We start from the raw sequence: 24,935 nt of genomic DNA, 5'->3' as shown, positions 1-24,935 counted from the left end.
TCTTGGTGAATACATTGTGAAAGTCTCTGGAAACTGCAGTGGTGATAACTAAGTACTTGAGAAAATCACTTTTTCGATGTGTTCCTAGTCACAGTCAGATTTTAGAGTTCTACAGTAATGGACTTTGTTAGTGTTTTTTAAGAAAAATTGTCTGAAGGTTGAACTGGTTGGTAATATAAATGGGCATTTCTGAAGAAATTAATGTTTTATCTCTTATTACAACAGAGGAAGAAGCTTCTATTTTGGGTACTTCCGTGGACATGAGGTATTACAATGACTTGCTGAGTCAGATTCCCGAGGAATACTTTTCTGTACCCTTAATGCTGAACTGCATGTTGGAACAGGTGGGAATATTCTCTTCATAATTCCTGTGGCTAATTCGGTTTAGACCTGATATAATGAATTGATCAAAGATCAGTAAATCTGTCTATTTCAGCCTAAAATAAGAGACTCTGCGTGGAGGCACTGACCAAGGAGGTTCAATGCAAAGGAATCACAACTCAAAAGTCACTTCTTTGGTTTTCTTTTATGTTGTGCACTTACCCTGTATATACAGTGTTATTCCAAAATTTTTTTTTCAGGACTACATTTATAATATGTATTATTATATATATAATCAAATGAGGAAATCAAATGAGGAAAAAGATGTAATTTCTTAGCTAAGTCAATTACAAGTTTTCATGTCCTGCAACAATGTTATTGATACTGAACTTTTACTGTGTTACTCAGTATAAAGGTCTTGGGGCAAGCCTAACAGAGAAGTGGTGTATATCAATGCTAGTGCTAGACAGATCTGACTTTTGTTGAGTTCAGGCACAGTCTATGAGTTAGCAAAGACCCACAGTATGATTTGGAAATCTTCCTTCTTTTAGAAATAAAATTTCAGTGCAATCTTTTTTTTTTTACTTTTTGCAATTTCGTCTGAAAATAGACTCAGGCAAAAATACTCAAAATAAGGTCCAACACCTGATACGCAATCAGTTTTTAATTATCTGTGTTCATTAACAATTCTTAACATTTCAAGTTGGAAATCATTTTCTTCTCATCCTTCCAAAAGTGAATAATAGGAGAAAATATTTAATTCTGTTTCCATAATCTTTGTTTTGGGCAGGAACTAACATGGAGAATTGCATTTTTACTACTTGTAGGAAAAAAAATGGTTTTCTTTACTGACAAAATTTATGGATGTATGTTTAGCTTATAGCAGGATCTGCTTGGTAGTTTTAATGAAGTTAAGCAGCAGTCATACTATAATGAAAGCTAACATATATCGTGTTTGCCAGGTTATTGCAAGTGAAGAAGACCTTACGCCACCTAGTCTGGTGGTGCCAGAGCCCCGGGCAGATGGGCTACATCATACCATTGCAGATCATATAGCCTCTCTCCTTCCTTCTCTTTCACTTTCTGAGAGTGAAAAAAAGGTTTGTGTTGTCTTTTGTTCATTTCCTAAAATGACAAATAAATCTGATTATTGGGGTTTAATACAGCTTTCTTTTTTAACAGAATCTATATGACTACTTTTCTCCTAAATACAGCGAAGAAAAGACTGTCACCCCCAAGTACCCTCTCTTATTTAACTACCATGATACCCTGGCTCAGCGGTTGCACCTCCTGAAGGTATAGTGCTACCTATCATATATAAACAGTTCTAAAGTCCACAGGCAGTGAATACTCAATGCACTAGAAAGGATTGAGTGGTGTTTTTACAAAGCAGAACAGTATAGCCTTGATTTTTCCTGCTGAGATGGACACGTGTGTTTAGTCTGCTTAAGAAGCAATGAGTTACTGCTACTGACAGAGAACACATCACAAACATAGAGCATTATATTGATTTCGGTGATCTGTTTGCATTATTAATAAGAATGTTTAGCCTTTGGCATAGATGAGAGATATTAGAGAACTCTGTTGATTTACTGTAGTCAAACACTGATGAAACTGCGGAAAATGAGATACTAACTTGATAACAGTGATTTAGTATGTAGACTAGATTAAATACTAGTATGTAGAGAAGTATAAGAAAAGATACAGATTTAGTTAGTGAACACAAGAAATGTGTTCAGGTTGGCTAAATAGTTGGAGCATAGTGTATACCCAAGACATTGCCAAATTCTAACAAAGGCAGAAAGGTTCAGAGACTGCAAGGTTTGGGATTATTTCAAAGTAACAGTTCCCAGACTTTCTGAACCAAAAAACCACTATGAATTCCTCAAATTTTTCCAAAGCCAGGGTGTAGTTTTACTGTTAAACTTTGAAAATACTCTGAAGGCAATACAAGTGATAACACAGTTCTAGATTTCACAGCTAAGGTATATCTGCCTGGCTTCATGAATTACAAATTGATTGATTACAACATTGATTAAAACAGTATTCAGAAACAAATTGAGCTTGACACATTGGAGATACTCAAGCAGAAGGCAGGACTGAGTAATCACCAAGAGAGATGCTCTTAGCAGGCATATGCTTGATATATATGATGTACTTGCTGCAGAGGAAATTCAGGATATAGCACAATGTTTGAGGAGTGGATAGAGGAAAGAGATTTGGAAGATACTGTCCAAGAAAAAGGTACTGTAAGTGTGTAATACTAAAAAGAGCAAAGCTGAAAGATGCCAATAAGTCTCAAAAGATAAATCTTAAATATATAGGGATGCTGCAGTCACAGACTGGTCAATGAGTTTACAGACTTAATTACTATGAGAAGTAGCACAGACCAGCTGAAAGATACGTGGAAGGTACCTGCTGCCTGTCTAAATAAATCAGTACATATTTCTGTATTCCAGAATTTTTTACTCTAGCTAGTACAGGCTATCTAGAAATCTAGAACTGTGTTATCACTTGTATTGCCTTCAGAGTATTTTCAAAGTTTAACAGTAAAACTACACCCTGGCTTTGGAAAAATTTGAGGAATTCATAGTGGTTTTTTGGTTCAGAAAGTCTGGGAACTGTTACTTTGAAATAATCCCAAACCTTGCAGTCTCTGAACCTTTCTGCCTTTGTTAGAATTTGGCAATGTCTTGGGTATACACTATGCTCCAACTATTTAGCCAACCTGAACACATTTCTTGTGTTCACTGTACAGGCTATCTTCTAACAAGTGTCTGTTGTTATGCTGTCAGTTATTCTCTTATGTATCTCATTTTTTCTGCCTAAAATATCTGACACCATGATTCAATGTACTGTGAGCACATGCTCGAATTTAAGTTTACGTCCAACTGACTTAAGCACATGCTTATGTCTTTTGCTATAAAAAGACTTCTTTATTCAAACATAATTTTCAGAAATCCACTGGTGTGAAAGTTTACTTTAACTCTGGTACTTTGGTTTTTGTTCCAGGTCCAGGAGAACTTAAATCCAGAAAAGATTGAACGTGAGATGATGGATAAACTGCCTCTTACAGAACTTACCCATTTCACCCTTCCTTCAACTGAAAACAACACTAAACGCTTGGCCAGAGTTCACGAGCTCATGCATTATTGTACCAGTGGTAAACTGATTTTCTTTTTCATTGATATAACTCCCATCTTTTTCTTCTGGTTGATGATCCTATTAAATAGCAGGAATTATAGGACAATTTTTTTTCAGCTGCCTAAAACCTTTGCAGAATTTCCCATTTTCACATTCTTGCTTACACCTTAGCCTACTGTACAAGTTAGGGCTAACTTTAGACCTCAGTTTCATGGTTAATGGGCAAGGCTATATGAGTATTAAATATTGCGTGACTAAGAGCTGGAAGTATGTTGGAACTCATTTATTTATATTTGCAAACATAAAAACACTTACTAAATCTGAGGGGGAAAAAAAAAAATAGTTGTACAAATTGCTATTTTGATCCTAGGACGTAGAATGCATTTTGGGAGACACTGACATAAGCTGTATGTTTATTTACCAATGCCCTTTTGGTGGAGGAGCACATGTATCTTAGGTAGAAGATTTTTATTGGACAATAAATGGCTTTCAGAATGTATTCTGTGTAAGCTGTTGGTGTTAATGATGAAATGGCTTCTGTAATAGTCCCTTTATCAAACCAGGAATACAGTCACTTCTTCAACCATAATCACTTCTGCAGTTACTTTTTCTTTGGAGTGTGCATACCACCATGACGTACACTGAAACAATCCCAAAGACTGCATAAAACACCCTTAGGTAGTTTCGAAAGTTTATGCTAGACTACTGAGAAATATGAACATCCAAATCCCTTTGGTTACATTTATGCCATTGTATAAGGCACAGGATTTGAAGGTACTTTCCCAGCTATTCAGTCCTGAAATCCCTTGTGTTGAATTAATTTGCATGCGCTGCATGTTTCTAGTTGTTGGTATGTTCATTTTGGACATTAAGCTATTAAGGTATTCTGTATTGCTGTAGCATTCTAGCTGATGGGTGTCAAATTTGATGGTCTTCACTGGACCATACTATACTGCCAAACTCTCCCAACTGTTGACTTAGCTAGCAATGTCTTCACTTTTATCAAGAAGGTGATTGATTTAAACAAGGGATGAGACATCCAACATTTTCAAGATGTGTGACATGCTTGGGTGTTTACCGTAAAGAGAAAACATTTCAAACTGAAGATACTCTCTGTATGTTTTGTATGAAGATACTCTCTGTATGTCTTAAAATTCAGTCCTTCTCAAGATTATCATTGTTATGGATACCAATGCATACAACCATAAATAGGATTTATTATGCCTTTGCACCTTGCAGACTTCTGTATAAATTATGTGTAAAATTTTGTCTGAAGAGAAAAAAACATTTTATAGTTGGTTTGAGAAGCTACAGATAATAAAAAAGTTTATAATAATGGAAGCCTTTTTATGAACTGAAAATAACTAGTTGTTAACTGGTTTGATAAAGTCTACTCAGTATTTTAAAATCAACATCATTTATATAAAGTTAATGAGCCAAGAGGTATTCAGATGTAGGAAACACTTCATTTAAGATGGATTAATAGTTAGGCATATAATTTTGCAATTTGGAAGCATTCAACTTCGAATGCAGTGTACAATGTAGCTCACATAATTTGATCCAATACCATTAAGGAAATTGTTGTTGGCTTTTGCAGAGTTGCCAAAAACAATACACTTACATAGTCTTCTATTTATCTTCTGCTGAGCCATAAGGACATTTTCAGTTAATGATTGTAATTCTTTTTTAGAACTTCTGAGTTGGGCTGAAGTAGAAAGAGCCTTCAGAGTGTTTACTTTTGAAAGCCTGAGGCTGACTGGGCTGAGTGACTTTGGTCTCCTGGAGAGCTCTGGATCTAGGGTTGGAGGTGATTCTGAAGTGTCTTACATACCTTGGGATAATCCAGCCCGGTTTGCAAGACAGCTGAGACAACCATTCCTTATGGAAAAGAAGCTTAGTGAGAAAACTCCAAGAGGCTCTGGTAAAAACCTCTCTGTTTATGTTACTCCTGAAGAATTTAAATCTGCTATTTATTTTACCATATCATTTGCTATTTCAGGGCTCTGATTTTTCTTACTTGTACAAATCACTGAATTTCAAGTATTGTATAGTCTGTACATTGAGTATCTATGTAGAATTACTAGATAAAGACAAAAGCTAGCTATTTTGTATGACAACATTAACAGTTTATTTAAGCAACTCTTTAAAATGATATCTGTAGAAAAGTATGTACTAGAAAACTGTTTTATTGCTTATGACATCAAATATAATTTAGAGACATAAAATACTGAAGACATGCTTAAATACCTTTCTGAACACAGGCTTTTGTTAGTTATGATGGCAGCCGAGTCTTTACAAACTCAGTAGCAGCCACAGAGTGAAATCAAAAGTGATGTATAAGGTTAATTAGACGATTACTAGTGTATGAGTATTAGGAAGTGGAAAGGATATATAACTTATACATGAGGACTCTAGAAGGTGATGTAAAAAGTTGAAAATTAAAAAAAGGTGTGCTATATGTTGTAATTACACAGGCATACGTACTTTTTTCTGTAAATTCTTTTCTTACTTAATTTGCAGTCTGTGCAATTAGTGTATCTTTAGCAAGTTACTGTGTGACATTTGAGCCGTTATAACTATCTCATTCATATTAGAATGGGGACATTTTAGATAGAAGGATCAGAGATGGAGATCTCTTGTAGACAATGCAGAGTGAATTTTCTGCAAGTTCTACATCATCTCCTTCTGCAGATTCTAACATAATGAAAAGTTGTTGGCCTGGAGCAGTGTTGGAGCAGTGTTGGCCAAGAAGCAACATTAAAAAGGAGATTATTTTTCTGGGATGTGAGAAAAATAGAAATTAGGTCAGTTTAAGCTGCTGTACCTTTAGATTCATGATGTTGCCCATGCTTTCCTAATATAGATGCCTAGGCAACCAGCTTAGATGGGATCCTTTCCTTAGAAGGTCGGAGCAGACAAAATTGAATCCTGCTTATCTGCCTCTCTTCCGAATTTTGGGAACCTTTTTTGGGTGTTAGTTTATTTTACTTTTATGCTGGTCACAATACTAAATATTGCAGTTACAAACATAGCTTCCAACATTTCATCACTTCTGCAACACTAAAGCAAATACCAGGAAGAGAAAACTTTTGCTTTCCGATTTCTTAAATCTTCTAAAGGCAGTCAGTAAACAGGTCCAGTTTCCTAGGGAAGCAGAGCCAGATATATGTCTGGAAGCTGCGCTGGTTATGAGCCACTTACGAACAAATACTCTCCAGAGTATTTTCTTCCGGGAAGAGTATTTTTCTTGTACGTGTGTATTTTGATCAAATATTAATGACCTCTGCCCTAACTCTGGGCATAAATAATTCTATTAAAAGGAAATTATTTCAGAAAATTATGAGAGCATAGAAGTTAGTCTCCATGTGATCCTATTCCTATCAGGTGCCCATTGTAACAACGACAGTTTATCAGGAATGACTGGTCAGATCCTTGGCAGAAGTAATACTCTGTCAGTCGCTTGTAGAACTCTATAAATCCAATTAATTTCAAGTTTAAAATGTTGCATTTTTCAAAAATATGTGAAAATATCAAAATAATTTATTTTGCCCTCTTTTTTATGTCATCTGTGCAAAGGAATGCTTGTTACTGATTCTCTTGTATAGTAAGCAGAAAAATGGTTCTTTGTGTATGAGTCTTGAGGACACTTAGAGTATTTTTAATCTTTTGACCATGCAAGGCCAGTATAGGACAAATAAGAGGATGATTTAAGTGGGTCTTATAAGGAGTCTTTTCTCTCTGTGTATGAGTCTTGAGGACACTTCTTAGAGTATTTTTAATCTTTTGACCATGCAAGGCCAGTATAGGACAAATAAGAGGATGATTTAAGTGGGTCTTATAAGGAGTTCTTTTCTCTCTCTCTCTCTTTTTTTTTTTTTAAATGAACTCTGGCACTTGTTGCCCCTGGATTTCAAAGTGCTCTTGTAGGAAAGAAGTGTGGCAGAGCTGATCATGTATTTATTGGTCTAGTGTCATAAAAGGAAGCTTCAACTTGATAGCAATCTCATCAGGGAGGCTAAGGAAATTGCATCACTCCAACCTTAGTGTTTAGGGCTGAAATTTCTGGAACACTTCTTAAAATTCTGCTTTCAATTTCCAGGACATACAGAAACAAATGGCAAAGATGGAAGAGATGGTCTGGCTGATCCTGTTTTGAACAAAGAATTGCATCTTTTTATTTCTGATACGGCAAGTGTGAGGAATGGAATAAACTGTGCTCTATAGCATGAGACAACAGAAGATACTGTTTAGTGACAGGACATGTTGCTGGGGATTCCTTAGCAATGCTGCATGCAAATGTCAATTTTGTGATGTTTGGCAAATAGTGCCATAAGCACTATGAAATCACTTTCTTTGAGTTCTAAGGTGATGGGTCTTGGTGAAGCTACTAATGACAATTCTATGCTGGTTTCACTGAATACCAGGGGTCAAATACTAGCATGAGAAAGTGAGAGAAATTGCCAAACTGTATCACACTAACAGACTGTGTAGTTTGGCATCTTCAGAAACACCTGCCTGCCATACAGCCCTGGATAAATATAGCAATTTTAAAATTACTTCATAGGACATGTTTAAATATTCATAATTGCTTACAGAACTCAAAAACATATAACCTAATAATAAAAATATTTAGATTATGTTTGCCATAAAAAAGCCAAGACCAAAAACCTTTGGGAGTAATTGTGTTTTTTATTAAATAGTGCCATACGGGTCTACACATGTGCAGCATTATGCAATTAACTGTGATGCAACATGGGATGCTGTCTATTAAGTCAACAAGATTACAGTTAATTTAATACAACTGACACTGAAAAGTTGATATTCATTATTTTGTTTTGGTGTATTTTGAGGTGAGTCTGGAAAATTATGGCCTAGGACCAAACTTAGAAGAAATAAAAAAGACACAGAGGCGTTGTTTGACAGACTGGAGTTTTGCTGAGCATTTTCAACCCCGTGTTCTTCTTCAGGTATCTGTGAACTGACAATCTTATACATACAGTCACCCCTCAGAATGCTGTACAAAGAATTAGTAGCAGAGTACAGGGTATTTCCTTGCTAGGTAGTTGATTCAGTTTTATCCCTTTTACATTTTTACCAAAACCCATTTTTCTTTAGCTGCTTTTCAGTTTCTTGTGTGAAATTTAGTTTGTAATGGGTTTTTATTTCCTGGTTTGGCCAAACTGCAGCTGTCCTTTTTGGTAGTGAGTCTTTTAGCTAAATGTGTGATGGAGGCAGAATGATCTTGCCCTTAGGGGTGATCCTCCCTGGCAGTTATGGGACTCATTATGTGATGTATGTGAAAGCATACTTTTCAAGTACCTATGCAGCATATGTTTTATGGGCAAATAGAAGATTTTATTGTAATGGTACTTCACCCTTTCAGGGCTACAAGCTTCATTTATAGAAATCTTGCAAGCTAAAGACTAAAACTCATCTTGCAGAAAGACAGAGCGACAAATGTGAAAGATAAGTTCAAGTGTAGATGGCTTAAGTTAGTAGGCATTCTCTTGGGAGGAGTGGATCATTAGTTCCTGTGCTGCCTTGAGCTTCATATACTGCAATTCTTATTTGATCCTGCCACATGCTATACATGGATGAAGGAAAGGCTGCTTGGACTTTTTCAGCACTGCTTTAGCATCACAACTTTAAAGTCTAGTCATACATTTCAGTACATGGGGAATTCCTTCTTGTGCAACATAAATAGCTAATACTAACTGAACTGTCAATAATTAGTGAATCTAGTCAAAAGATACTGGTGGAAAATAACTGCAACAGAAAATAACATTTTATAAGAATATTTCCATATTTCCTTATACTACATGTCACATCTGAACATAATTTTTACACCAGCTGATATTAAGGTTTTCATGTTTAAAGAGAATGTTTGTTGATATGGAAGTATTTCAGTTTTACCTCAGTTGCATAGTTCTGTAAAAATAGTACTTTCAAAGAAGGCTTTCTTCTAGCTATAACTATAAAATAAGTTTCAGCCTGTAGACAATGTAAACATTGAAAATGATGGGGCAGTACGGAACAGAGTGCAATAATACAGAACACAGTAAATCTCAGAGATGTGCAGTCATAGCATAGCAAATTGTATACCAAGTAAACTTAACTGAGCTAAAAACCAGTAAATTTGTTTTCTTTTTAACTGGTATATGATAGTTCTGCTTTTATTTACTATTTATTTATTTAAACACTCAATTAAATTTAAGTATTTATTTAATATTTAAATTTATTTGCTTATTATTTAGCTGAACTTTTTCATTCATGGCCAGTCTCAGAAGGTGGAGCATAGTGACTGCCTCTTCTCAATATGAATAGCAGTGGAGTTTCAATTTCCATCTGCCTGAACACTTAGGATTGCTGGAATCCAAATGCTTTGCGTACATCTTGTAGGAGAGTGACGTTCTGAAGCACCTTTTTCTAAAAGCTGTGCTGTGTAGCATCTGTACATATGCTGCTGTCTGCAGGGAGGATGTACCTTTATTTCTTTCCTTTTTCAGGTTCTTCATACTGCATCCCAAGAATATAGATGTATTGATTCCTTTTATCGTACCCAAGATAACTCTTTGCTAATGGTTCTTCACAATCCTATGAATCAGTATCATTTGTGCCAAGAGACTTGGGATATTGCATTGCACTCTAATGTTGGATTCAGGTAATTGATTTTATCTTTCATGTCTCATTCACAGTCATTTTCAATTAAAGCCTGCACGGCTACGCTTGGGGCAAAGCTTTGAAACTAAAAGATACCATGATGTAACACACTTATGAGAAAGCAAGTCACGCAGGTGGAAAGCAGTGCTATATCAAAAGAATTCTATTGAGACAAAGCTTTTCTGAGTGTGGAGAACCATGCAGTAACTGTATGTGACTCCTTATCACAAACTATAAAAATATATATAATGCACACATACACGCAAAGTCATATTAGGGATATCCACATCAAGAAAATTATGTTGAGGACACTTCAGGTGAGGGAGGTTAAAAAGAAAATTCTGTCTAAGAATATAATTATCAGGCTTTTCAACTATGTATACATAAACTGGGCGAGTGTCACTGGGAAAATTTTCCGAAAAAAGCTAGAAGCCCTTTATTGATATTAGAATAATTTTTTCACAGAATACCACATTCTTCTTAATTCCTTGTCACTATCTGCTTACCAGTTAAAGGTATGCAAGTGGTTGATGTGTCCACTATTACAGCTTTTGTCAGTGGACCTGTTCATTTTGGAATACTTTTTTGCACTGAAACAGTGATATAAATGATGATGTGGACCTAACTGCTATTCCAAATAATTGGCCAAGAATAGAATATGTGTCCATGTACTGATATGTAAAGAAACTATAATGCCATGGAGAGACAGCTGAGCTATCTTTTACCATGTCACTCTGGCGCTCTATGGATTAATTAGATTCGATTTATCAAATAGAATTTCAAGCAAATTATCCAGTGGACAACACACCCCCAACTTGTTTGCAGGCATCCCTTTCTAAGTGCAGTGCCTCATTTGTCAGAATATGGGAATCTTCTAATAGCAACTTTTGTTGGTACCTATATATTTGAACAGGTTTGAATGCTAAATAGGCAAATTGTGCCTTCCTGAAGACATATTTTGTATTGAATTTTGTATCCTTGTGCTCAGTCAGGGAACTCTGTGTGAGTCTATCTCAGCTTTCCAGGCACTTGGACTTAAATTATTTTCCATGAAAAGAAGCTGTTGTGATCAGCAGTGACTGGGACCAGAGCCAGAAGAGATTGACCAGCAGAAACACAAAATTCCTTGGAGAAAATGCTGGCTGTTTTGTGGTTGTTGGGCAAATCCACTAAATGTGGGGTCAGTCAATTTTTTGCATGTATATAACAGCTGAAATCTTCCCCAAAAGATAGTGAAAGATGGTGTGTTCAAATAAACCTGGGTCTTGCATTCAGATAGATCCAGGCAGAGGGTCAGTGGTCTCAGTCTGTTACACAAAAGTCTGTTGGAGCCTAGAGCTGTTTACTTTGCCAGCTGTTCTTACTCTTCTTTGGGGCACTGGACATTAAAGGCCTGATTCAAGTTGCTTAAACATAAACACCTGGTGCCAGTTTAGCTGCCTGGTGTTTCTGAGATGTCCGCACAGGGCTGGCACATATGACATGAGACCCAGAGGAGTCCCATACTCTTTTGGAACAGACACTGGAGACCAGGTCACATACCCTAGTACATCTAACATGTCACTTGGTGTTTACATACACTGAGTAACAGCTCATCCCAATCGCATATTGTTGTTGTGTTGTCTGTAGGAGCAGATAGTGAGGAACCAGACCATCTCAGGAAGCGTTTATCCTTGAAACAACAACTCTTCATCTGTGGGGTCCTATAATGATTTGGCTGGTCACCTTGAAAGGGCATTGAAATAGTCAATTCAAGGCCAGTTGAAAAATGGGAAGAGCTCTTGATACCTGCAAAACAAAAGTCGCTAATTTTTTATCCAAAGAAGGAATGAAGCATGTTCTCTGGTAGATGCATTATAATTCAGTTGAGGATGGAATAGCTATATGCTTCCTCCTTCTTACTCTTCCACATACACTGGAAACAAGGCTTAGACATTAAAGATAGCTTCTGCTTGGGGCATGCCATCTTTGTTCAGTGACACTTCATCGGGTTCTGTTTCAAAGCAGCAAGGAGTTCCTAAAGAAACTCCTTGCATGGAGTGGCATGAAAGGTAGTAAGGTTTGGCTTTGCTCTTGTTTCATAGAAATATCCAATGTCACTGCTATGTATGCTACTTAGTATCTTTGAAGAGCTATGGGCTCTCGTTTGGTTCTGTTATGTGGCATCTATACCTGCCTTTTGGCTGCGAAATAATCAGCACAATTTCTGACCTTATTCAACCTTTTTGCTAAAGATCATTTCAGATTTCCAGACAAAGTATCATAAATACTTGCTAGTGTATGTTTCCAAGCAACATAACACTTCTGTGGAAGACAGTCTTTAAATACCTGGAGTGCTTCAAGCTGTTGCCTGCATTAGCTTCCAGATCCCACTAAGTTGCCAGAAACAGGCACAAACCCTACTTATTAATTAAGCAGTAGTATTACTGGTTTTTACCTTTGTATGAAATAACTGGCTCCTGATGAGTTTAGTAATAATTTATTGATTTTCCTTTTATTAAAATTACTATCATTCTAATTTTTGGGATATATTTAAGAGTCACACTTTCACCACAGGAGAGTTATAAATACACAACAGATGCTGTGCTTGACTATCTCTCTGTTAGGAGTTCTCTACCTTTGTTACTTCTTTATTGTGACATCTTACAGACCACAGACACGCTTTGTCGGGTTGTTCCGTACTTGCTGTCTGGAATATACTTCTGTTACCTGCTAATCAGTTGGTTACAGTGGGTCCTGTTACAGCAAATTCTCGTGCGAGGGGGAAATTAAATTTCTTACATTGCAGCAGCTTTTGCTCCCGGAGATCCCAGTTACCCTTCCTTTTTCTCTATGGATATCAGGTCCTGTAGTTCATGTAGAACATCCAAAAATTCAGGAATTGTGCTGTTCAAAGGGTAGGCAGCAGGAGGCTACCTATGAAATCCAATGGATGCTACTAAGGGGATCCGAAGGTACACATGTACCTGCAGTGATATGTGTGCGTATAAAACATTTCAACTCTGGTTAGGATAAGTGGCCGCTCTAACAGGAAGCCAAATGAATTCAGACATTATCAAAACTATTCTTTTGCTCAAAGTTAATCTTAATGACATTTGTTTACTGTTTCATAGTAAACACATTACACAAGTTACTGGAAAAGAATAATCCTTTCTGAGAAATGATTCTGAGTCAGACATTGGCAGTAGAGACATCAGAATACATATTAATAGAATGTGTATTTTTGACTTTGAATGACCGTTTCATTGCCCTAAAATATTTTCCATGCGAATAATCTCTTTTTTATTTATAACGTATATTCATCTTCAAGTTATTCTAGTACTGGCAACTCTAGGTTCCAACCTAGTTTTGCCTTTTGTTTTCAACACCTTTGTTTTTATAGCTTGTACACTTTTCTTCAGATACAACCAGAGTCACCTTGTCTGTACGGAGTGTGTGATCAACAGTTTCTCCATGCAAGTCTCCCAAAGCAGGCTCCACGTACATTGCAGGACCTGTGAGAGACTTGTGTATCTTTAAGCTGTACATGAAGTGTATACATCTCCAGTCTGTGTAGATAGTCTACATATTAATTCTCTTGGACATACAATGTAATGCTGCAATAAGAACTTTAAAACTGTCATGAGGTACAATTGAATCATCTTGAACTTATAAATGCAAAACATTGTGAAGATACAACAACTGAATCTTATGCATTCTTTAAAAGCCCCTTTCAGTTTTGCACACGTGAAGAATTTTACTTTAAAGAATTAAGATAACACTCCAAACAAGGGGTTGAGTGACAACTGCATACAAGACTTCCAGGCTTCATCCTACCTTGGAAGCAGCTGTTCCCAATGAACTATTTTAGCAGTCATGTCAGACACCTTTGGAAGATGAGACAATGCAACTACCGATACCAGCTGCAAACTCTGGATCAGTTTGTCATTCAGCAGTTAATTGTGAATATTCTTAATTTACGCCAGGCTACAGTGCATTGATTCTCTAATCTGGATTTGGATAACAATTTCCAAGCACTTTTCTTGTCACACCAATAAAGAAGAGCTAGAAATTAAATAGAGTAACACCTCCTTAGTTGCTGAACAAACAAATGAAGTGTATTCTAAAAGACAACATAAATCAAGAGCAACTAAGAAAATACCCTGGTGGTAAAACAGTGAGGAGGAGAATTAGTCTCAACCTTTCTTAAACTGAATGTCTCCATGTTTTCTGACTTTCTGGATTTTCTTTGAGGGCAGGCATTCTTTGGAAGACAAGTTTCTAATATCTCTGCAGAAAGGAGAACTAAAATCCCAAACATAAGATATATTAAGCAAATACCAGCCAGGCAAAAGTACCAGCTCCTGTAAAAACTGAGCGAAACCCTGTCAAATGCAAGCCTTCTCTCAAAGGTTATAGAATAATATTTATATAAGAAACTGAGAAGCCAAGTGCTTTTGTTTGACCTGAAATCATATTAGTGAAAACTGTATTATGGTAAATAGAGGAATGTTGTGCTTTTCAGGAACTATCTCGAGCTGGTGGCCAACTCAATTGAAGACTGGGTGAAAGAGGAAGAAGTCAAATATCAAGAAGAGAAGATGGCTAAGGAAATAGAGTCTCTTAAACTGGAAAAAGCCATGGCAGAAGGACCTTTTGAATTGTCTGCATGTGCTGTCAAAAAAAATGGCTTCCCTAAGAAAGCCAAAAGTAGGTATCTTTTTGTTTTATCCTAGTAAATTCATTTTTCATGTTGAGTGCTGAGACCCAAAGTCGTTAGAGCAGAACTGCATATATTTTTTCATAGGGTAACCTTGTTTTGTCATCTGTATAGACTTAAATATGTTTTGAAATGAATTAAATACACATATTTAAATATTCTGCATCATCCTCTGTTCTGAAAACGGAGACCTTTAATGTCAATTTACATTTACAGTAGCTGTGTTTATTTAAGGATTACATACAAATATGAACCTCTGTTTAGATGACTGAACATGTGAAGAGATGAGCAGTAGTTAAAATTGGTAACACGGTTCAGGAAAATTCCTTTTTAAAAGGGCAGGATAAAAGCTGGAAGTCAGAAGCTGTGGGCTAGAAGCTAAAACTGGAAACTGGAATTGACTAGACTGCAGAGCAAACTTTAATTACAAGCAAGATTTTGGATAGTGAAAATTGTAAGCAGTTCATACAGTAACTGTTGAGCAGGCAGCAAAATCTGAAAACCCCTTTTGTCAAAAGAGAACTTTTGTCCAAATTGTCTATTTGTGTATTTAAATGGTATTAACAATGATCTGTTGATATTTAGCCTTGCATTGATATTTAGTCTCACCTTCTTTGAGAAGGCACCTTGAAACCTTCTAGTACTAGCAATTAGCATTTACAAAAATAGGAAAGTTATTCCTCAACCCAATTAACACGTCTGATTATAGTTTGGAAACCGAAAGGACAGTTATGACTTCTAAATCATAATTTGTACCTATCTAGCTGTGACAGGAGCTAGATTGAGTCTTGCGCATCTGGTGCCTCATGACAGATATGATTCATAGAGAAGTTCACTTGCTGAAAGAAGATAATCACCTCTAGCTGGGACATGCAGATGGGCAACAGTGTATTTAGGTGACTTCAATTTCATTGGTAGTGCTGTAACCCACACTGCAATTTTTACTTTTTAAAACAAAGTAATGTAAGTAGAAGTTTCCGATAGTGTACTTTAATTTATCTTTTCTAGCATGATGGGTATCCAAGCATGATATAAAACCACACACCTAGAGAGATACCCTTTTCATGAGTCATAGATGCTATAAAGCCCTAATAGTAAACAGGGGATATGGTAAGTGTTTCTTTAGTGAAGGTTTGAAGGTTCAGACAGCATTTATTCACTTTTTTGACTCGAAAGGTTGTAGTATCTATGATTCTGGTGTTGAGCTTGTTCTGGCATTTGGTGAGCTGGTTAAAGCACTGGATCTGAATTCTGGAACAGTGGTAGTAGCAAAACTAATAAATACTGCTTATTGTTTATTCAGCATTGCTCATCTGCATTAAAAAAAAATCTTGTTGCAGGAGCAAAGCCTTCAATAGGAAGAAGTAGAGAGTGAGTCTTTAAATATGTTGATATATTATTTAGCATATTTGGTCCCCAGTTATGACTATCAAATAATACTATTTGTCGGATAAGTTTCTTCTAACCCGAACAGTCTTTCTATTTTATCTCTAAAAATATTTAACATTTTATTCTACTTTTATACTTTTATTATTTACAAATATATATTTTTTTAATTTACTTGTGCTTCTTTTATTTTTATTTTTCCATTTTTTTTAAATTATTCAATTTTCATATAAACTCATTTATTCCCCTTTCGTTTCTTAAAGGCAGCATGTCAGGACCTGAGAACGTAATGGAGACTATTCCAGAATCTCAATCCAACGATGAAAAAAGTCCTTTTATCAGAGAAGGTTCTCTAAAGGTGAGGCAAAAATATGTATGTTTCTGAAATGGACTAAATAACACTGCTTTCCCAGGAAGGTAAGCCTTCATTCTTACGTAGACTTGACTCAGTCCTCTTAGTTTTTCTGCTCTTGGCTATTTTTTGTTTGCTTTATGTCTTGTTTTCTTTAATTTATTCCTTATTGATACAGTTATATTATGTTATTTTCTTAAGGGAAGACTGTTTGGAGTTAGACTAGACATTCCAAAAGCAATTCATAATTGCAGAACTAGGAAATGAGAGTTATGGATAATATCCTACTTCTCGTTGAAGTTTTCTGGTTATAAAGCTATGAAAACATAAGACCCACATTCATGGAAGTACTTATGTACCCAACTCCTACTTTCACTATCTACATCTCTTTGAAATTAAGGAGTGTAAATATGGTACCTCAGAGTTCCCTTATGACAGAGAATCCCATTTTATAGATGTAGAGCACGGTCATGCACTACAGATGAATTGACTTGCCTAGGTTCACACAGTAAGTTTCTGGCTGAGTTAGGAGTTAAGCACATGGTTTTTTAAGTCTTAGCATTGGCACTATCTGTTACTTTGCACAAATCTAGCTTAATTGATGTTGTACTCTCCTGCTTTTTTTGACTCCTCACAGCCATAGTATGTCTTATCTTTCTTATAGTGTGTATTGCTCTGCACTTAAAGGACTGATATTGGAATGTAGATATGGAATGGTGTTAACCAGTTCCTGGGTACTCAACTTGAGCTGGCACGGCTCAAGATAGGCTAATGCCTAACTTGTAACTGTGAATGCTTACCATTTCTTCCACAGAAATGTTTGTGCTTTGGTATGCTTAGAATATGAAATGCTACAAAGCCCTAAATACTATGGAAAATTTCGTGTCTCTCTTGTTGTCTTCCTGATACAAGTTGATATTTCTGGTATTGATACCTCATTCCTCTTTCTGTAAAAGAATAAAATCATTTTATCTCACAGTTGCATTTTGGGGATAAACTAATACCAGTGATGCGTTCTGATTTGGTGATAAACATTGTGGAAAAGTGCACAACAAAATAATTCGTTTATGACTGAATGTGTAAGATACAAATAATCATCTGATATATCTCCTGTGGTCAAGAATGACTGATCCTGTGGATTGAATGAGTCAGTAATCTTATGCAAAATATAGTGTGTAATACTGTAAAACTGTAGACACATTTGGAAAACATGTGAGTGACTTAGAACATTGGTTCCTTTGAGTTTGTTTACTTGTACTCTTTTCAGCATGCACATATGAGATATCTTGTAATACAAGAGAACTACAGTCATTTGAATTCCTAACATTTAATGTAGGCTTGGAAGGAGGAGCAGGGCCGATTACTAGAGGAAGAACAACGTCAGGAAGCAAAAAAAGGAAAAAAAGAAAATTTGGGAGGTAAAAAGAAAGGACACGAGATAATAATACATGAAGAAAGTAAAGGTTCCAACAAGAAATCTTCCAAAGAGAAGTTTAAAGATGAGCCAGCAAAAGCCCCTGAACTTGAGGAAGATCACAGCGTCCCAGAACCACATTCTGAGAAAGTTTATAAGGTAAGGAGTCGTATTATTGCACCACGTTAGGAAAGTGCTAAGATTACAGCAAAGCTATTATCCATTGTGAAATTGGAGTTCAGGGTAAATTAAGCCTAACTACATCTTTTTTAATGCCATCATTTTAGCAGCAGATCCTTTCCTAAAAGTTTTGGAAAGCAGTTTCTGATGTTTAAGGTTATCCTACACAAGACCATTCAATTAACTTGGGTGGTTTTCAGTGTATATGACATGAACACAAAGATAAGTTGATCGTGGTTTTGTGCCCATGGAAAATATATTTATGGGATGAATTTTGCCTAAAATGTGATTTTCATGGGAGAGGGTAGGAAAGGGGAACATAAAGACCTGTTCCAACTCCCATATTCGGGGACTGCTAGACCTAGTTGAAGTTTTGGCTGTCCACATTGGAAATCAGGTAAAAGGAGTTCACTGTTTCTTCCATTCCCTATTTCAAAATTCATAGAATCATAGAATCATTAAGGTTGGAAAAGACCTCTAAGATCATTAAGTCCAACCGTCAACCCAACACCACCATGCCCACTAAACCATGTCCCTAAGCACCTCATCTACACGTCTTTTAAATACTTCCAGGGATGGTGACTCAACCACTTCCCTGGGCAGCCTGTTCCAAAGTTTAACCACTCTTTGTTACTTGGGAGAAGAGACCAACACCCACCTCGCTACAACCTCCTTTCAGGTAGTTGTAGAGAGCGATGAGGTCTCCCCTGAGCCTCCTCTTCTCCAGGCTAAACAACCCCAGTTCCCTCAGCCGCTCCTCATAAGACTTGTTCTCCAGACCCTTCACCAGCTTCGTTGCCCTTCTCTGGACGCCCTCTAACACCTCAACGTCCTTCTTGTAGTGAGGGGCCCAAAACTGAACACAGTATTCGATGTTCTTGGAGTGCCCTAATACAAGCTATTCTGCCTGTTATATTAACAGAGGGATATTTCTTACAGAGGGAACTCTTCACTAGTTGTGTCCAAACAGTTTTTAGACAGTTTGCACTGCTTTATATTTGCAGAGTCTAAGCGTTGCATTCAAATCTTGCGTAGGTCAATAAATTTAGGCTAAACTTGCTTGAGTACAGACTTCAGACTTGGAGATATATAACATTTCAATCTGAACTTACTTGAGTGCACTCACCTAATTTATGCCAATTTGTGGCTGTTTGGAAGGTACAGCAATCTAAGAATCAGATTTACAGTGTCTGAATTCCAAAATCTAGAGGGTGGAAAGCTGAATCTTTATCTGCCCTTTATCTGATCCCATGGCATTGTGCTTTGTCTCTTTGTACTTGGCCAGAATTTTTCTTTCCTTCCCATTATATGTTAAGCCACCACTCTACTTGCTACTCTTCAGTTTCCATGATGGCTCCATACCACTGAAGGACCAGATTCTGCTCTTATGTGTAACAGGTTACTTCAATTAGTAACTGACAAATTATTTGGATATGAGAATAACTTGCTATTTATTTGCTAAAATTGTTATTACATTAGTTAAGTATTTAAGCAAAATACGTTGACTAGAACAGTGGGATCCTGATGATCTGTCCTTCATTTGCCTCTTTCATGGCTTCTGCCTTTCTCATTTACGTGTAATCTAAAACTTGTTTTTCCAGTTTCTTGGCTACAATACAGGGGAGGATCTCATTCAAGTATCAGGAACCAGTCAATATCTTTTCCCATCTGATGGAGGACAGATTCAAGTAGAGAAGATAGAGTTTGTAAAAGGTGATTCTTCAATTCTTTATGTGTTGCTTTGACTTGGTTACTAACTGATGGCATAGTTTCTTGATCCATAAATGCTTTTTCACGTCTCAGTAATAGAAATTCAGTTAAAGACATTGTGAGAGTGCCATGTAATTCCATATTAACCTCTCTCACTACTAATGTTTACATTTTCCTGTAGTATGTTAACAATCGATAGATAAATAAAGTACCAGAAAATTGGAAATGGAGAAAAATCAGTTTGTGTTTATCTGTTCAATGGCAACCAATGCATGGTATTCCAAGAATGTATGTTCCAATAATTTGTCCAGTCAAATGCAATATATCTAAGCAACGGGGTTATTCTGCAGTCTCTCAGATCTAATTGCCATGAAGTTTTTGAATATTTAGTCTAAACTCAGCTAACCTTAATTTTGTTGTCTCGGTCCACTGCTAAGCAATTCAGTCCACTTCTGAGCAATTTTCTTTTCGTGTGCTTTATAGTTGCAGGTGGAGGGATTTTTTTGGGCACGGGGCAGTTCTGAAGCCTTTTGGGAGTAATAATAGTATCCCGTTGCTTTGCAGATCTAACTTTGGTAAAGGTGAAAGTGATAAAAGACAACCACAATTTCTTCATTCATATCACAGACCCCAAGAAAAACTTAAAAGAAATCGAAGTGCAAGAAATTAAGGAAGAACAGAAAATTAGATCAGGTTAGTGGATTGACATCACTGATGTAAAGAATGAATAGTTTGACATATTTAGTAATTGGATGCAAACTGTATCAACTAACAAAATAAATTCCTACTAATGGCAGAAGGTAAATAAGATCAGTGTTCTGTAAATAGAAGTAAAAATCCAGTTGGCTGACTTAAGCACCACGTAGAGAGATCTTACCAAGATGTAGAAGCACAGTACAGGTCAACAGGTGCAAACCAGTCTCTTTTCCAAAGCAAGGAAATCAATGAAAAGAGTCACCATTCCTCAAGAAAAGAATTTTATTCTTTAGTGGAGGACTCCTTCAGATCTTAATGTGGCCTGGGAAAGCCTAAGAAGATGCAAACTGAATCATGTCCATTGTGACCAGAATAAATGTCTGCCCTTGAACATGAAGATTTCCCCCTTGGAACTGGACCTCCTTTTGTGGGTCAGATGGCCGTAGCATTAGTGCCTCCTCAAGACCTTTTCTGTAGAAACAGATCTTTCTGCAGTTCAGTGACTTCTACTGCTGGTTGACATGTTGCTAACACTCAGAAAGCATTGAATCCAAGTATTTTCTGAACCCAGGTGAGTGTGTTTCCAAGAAGGAAGCCAGTCTGTAACGATTTGTGTATATGTTTGCCAAAAGCACTATGGAATTGTCCTTACTGAACTGAAGAGTATTGGAAAAGTATAACTTTTGGTAGGTGTGTTAGCTCTTTTGATCTTCATCAGTGTTAGAAAACATCCTGCTTTTGCTCCTGTCCTTGGCTTCAACTGCCACCATTGATGTAATTGTAGGTTGTCTGAATAGAAAATTTGCATCCCTTCCACAGATGAGATGTTTCTTGTCTGCCCTTCTGAAAGTAGTCCTGTATCACTCTGGGGTCTGTCAAATGGTACATTCAGTCACCAGTGTGCTAGCATCTGAGGCAAGTTGTATTCACTTGGCACAAGTGAGAGGCATTCCTCCTGTGTAAACAGGAGTACCTTATAGAAAGGCAGTAAGAAAGAGAAGAATCAATCCACTCTGATACTTGGCAGTGGCTGAATGGTACAATGGTGAGCTTTTAATGCAGTCAAAATGGCAAAACAGCATCCTGCAGGTGCGGAGTCACCAATCAACGTTGCAATGACAGACAGTAAATAGGAGCAGATGAGGTCTCACCATGTGTGCCTTGTTGATGAAAGAACTGGGAGATGGCTAGGTGTTGGGTGCCTGCCTTAACCTTCTTTTGCAGTCTTCTCTGCTGCTCCTCGCAGTTTTAAGAAGCTGTTCTCCATACTGGAAATCCCAAGGATTTCCTCTTACCAGCAGAACCTTTCTTTAAGGCAGTAGGAGTTGAACTAGAGGCAAGGTAGGATCCAGTGTCACTGTCTCGGAGGTGTTACCTTGCATAGTTCATGTGGTTCTCAAGGATCAAGTACCCATCACGTGACATCTCATCCTGCACCCCTAAGTGAGCTTGTCTCCTGATCCACTTTCACAAATGCCAGACATATCTTTGGATCTAATTTCTCAACTTTTTCTACTTTCTTTTACTTTATCCTCAAGATACAGTCCCTGTGACAATACCTGAGGGACAGTGACTTTTAATACTGCATAGGCCACATGTGATGGTTTAGTGGGCATGGTGATGTTGGGTTGACAGTTGGACTCGATGATCTTAGAGGTCTTTTCCAACCTTAATGATTCTATGATTCTATGATTGAAATGAGCAGTTCAGCATTCTTGTCAGCCAAGTAGGGAACAGAAACAAGGATCCTTGACTCCAGAACTAGGTTCTTTTGCTCTTTAAATTCACAAAGACTTTTCACTAGTTGTTGCTATTAAACCTGTTTTTACACACCTAGCTAATTAGAATGCAATTTCTAGATGAAAAATCACAGCTATATTACACAAAACTGACTATTACATACTACCCTATGAGTGGAATGATAAACTTTTCGCTGTCCTATATTAATCTATTTTACAGGTTAGTCATCCACACTGAGGTGCCACCATTTACACCAGTCATTGGTTTGCAGGTCAGGTGGTTCTGGTATGTGTTGCTATCTTTAAAATTCATTCTAATTTTTTTTTAAAGGAAAATTGAAAAATCAAAAGAAAGCTGTGAGCAAGTTTGGATCTTTTTCAGCCACCTTGGAAAATGGAATCCAGCTGTCCCTGAGCTATTATGGACCTACAGGGAAGACAGCAGGTAAAGTAAGCAAATAGAAGAGGATATCTGAGAACCATAGGGGGAATTCTTTTTTTTTCTTTTTTTTTTTTCCTTCATATACTCCTTAACCCAATAATTTGTTGCATGCAACTCTGCCTTTCTCAGCAGCTGTTACTACATGGTGGGGAATTTTCAGCAAGGCTCGAGATGAGATTACGTTGTCAAGAATATTCTATGATTCAAATTTCAAAATGGAGGGAGGTCTCCATGCTTTTTTTACTTACTGTGAAAACAGAGCAGTGGAGGGAGAAACTTCCAAGTATTGTTATTAAGTAGCCCAGCACAATCAGCCAGTTAATTTGAGCCAAAGAAAATGTGATTTGCTGAGGAGTCTTCTTGGTTTTCCAAGAAATAATATTTTTGTAAACTTATATAGGTGATTATGGAACTTTCATTTTACATTAGGAGTTGGACTTTAGGTTACAGTTGTGCAGACATAATGAGGGATTTCTCTCAGCCTTTCAATAAACACATTCACCAACTGGAAGCAATTGCTTCACAAAACCACAATGAAAATAGCGTCTGCTTTTACCAAGAGCTTTTTGTTTCCATTACATTTGAAAGGCCACTGAAACCATCATATGTATAAAAGTGAAACCATCCTCTAATCAGAAAATAATCCCAGCATTTTTCAGCTCTTAAAATATGAAAACATTTAATTGAATGCATCTTTGTGTGGACTATACACTCAGTTTTAATTATTCAAATACATTTTAGAAAATTAATTACTAAAAAAGGACTTCTTAAACTTGGGCCAAGAGGGCATCCACAATGTAGTGGACTGTGAAAACATATATTTTGGCATAAAAGAGAGACATGTCTAATTAAACACCTACATGTCAGCTGTGATGTTCAGGCTTTTTCACATCTACCATAAGCATCCCATTCTACATTAGAATAATCCTTGCCATGTTGAGCTTTAGTGCAGCACTGCTGACTGGCATTCTTTGATTGTTTGCAGGTTTTCTACAATTACTTGCTTATGCCTAATTCCCCTTGTGGGTGTTTGTATCGTAAGTGCTCAGAAAAATTCTGACCAGAAATATTCTGGCTTAGACTATTCTCATATGCCATCCATCCCTAATGTAGAATGGTATGCCATGTAATCAGCAGTTTCTTTCCAACGATTGGTTAAATTGGTTGCAAATTACTCATTTTCCCTGCATTACTGAAATCATTTTCTGGAACCTCTCTAATTCTCATTTTTCTTATTGTTTTTCTCATTTTTCTTACTGTTTTTCTCATTTTGTCTCTTCCATCTTCCTTTTAGGGAAGCTAAGATGACAAAAGGCCTCAGGCTCGCTGCCAGCTTTATGCATCTGTTTAATTTCTTGGTTAAATGTTAATATTTGTTTAAGTTTTGAATTATTATTTGTTTTCTCTAGCATGACCAAAATCTAACTTCAGACCACCTTACAACCAGACTGAGAAGTAAGCTCCTCATCGCTTTGTGAATCTGGCACTGCTTGAGCACCTGTGGGGCTTTCATCTCTCGGTATTATAGAACCCTTGCATTTGCTCTTTGTGCCTTGATGAAATCATGAGAGTACAACTCCAAGTGCTAGAAATCTGCACATGTGTACAGGAGGAAGGAAACCTTCCTTAATCTGACAGTCCTCTGGAATTTCCCATCTCTCTCAAGATTTCTAAAGACATTTTCCCTCTGTCTCAATAATCCACTGTTTTTCATTGTTACCCTCAGACACAATGTTCTCATTTTTCAGGGCAACAAGAGTAAAGGGGTAGGTGAAATTTCCTTAGGGATCAAAAGCCTATAACAGCTTCTGTTCCTAAATTCAGCACTCTGGAAAGTAGTGTCATCTGAAACTGAGTGTGCTCCACTTCACAGCATGGGTAGCTATAAAGGATAGCTCCCCTCACTATATATAAGAATTTGCTTATACCCAGTTTGCAGTGTTCACATGGATATTTATACTCACCTGACAAGATGGATTACATTCGCTAATGATTTTATTGGACAGTTGCCTCAGAATCCTTCATTTCAGCTATCCTGCTTCTCTGTGGAGCACTCGCTCTGTCAGAGTTTTAGTCAGCGGTTTCTTCTCACCATCCACCTGGAGATGGGTACTACTACTTGTTTATTCCATGGCCATGCTGTCTAATAAATGTGTATCAGAATGGACTCCATGGAGAATTTTAAACTTTCC

General features: G+C 36.9%; 1 protein-coding gene across 1 annotated transcript in view; it reads left to right on the top strand.

The window, feature by feature from the left end:
- Positions 1–24,935, top strand: part of SPAG17 (sperm associated antigen 17) — a 117,762-nt gene that overhangs the window by 39,912 nt on the left and 52,915 nt on the right. The window contains 14 exon segments of the mRNA XM_019474093.1: positions 226–344; positions 1,284–1,421; positions 1,504–1,617; positions 3,334–3,484; positions 5,156–5,386; positions 7,565–7,653; positions 8,316–8,432; positions 9,972–10,126; positions 14,630–14,814; positions 16,474–16,568; positions 17,899–18,135; positions 19,758–19,869; positions 20,431–20,582; positions 22,653–22,746. Coding sequence (XP_019329638.1) covers positions 226–344; positions 1,284–1,421; positions 1,504–1,617; positions 3,334–3,484; positions 5,156–5,386; positions 7,565–7,653; positions 8,316–8,432; positions 9,972–10,126; positions 14,630–14,814; positions 16,474–16,568; positions 17,899–18,135; positions 19,758–19,869; positions 20,431–20,582; positions 22,653–22,746 — 1,989 coding nt within the window.

This window comes from Aptenodytes forsteri, unplaced genomic scaffold (assembly GCF_000699145.1).
Source record: "Aptenodytes forsteri isolate BGI_AS27 unplaced genomic scaffold, ASM69914v1 Scaffold216, whole genome shotgun sequence".
Classification (NCBI taxonomy): Eukaryota; Metazoa; Chordata; class Aves; order Sphenisciformes; family Spheniscidae; genus Aptenodytes; species Aptenodytes forsteri.
The sequence above is the reverse complement of the archived record's forward strand: the minus strand, read 5'-3'. Positions and strand labels throughout refer to the sequence as shown.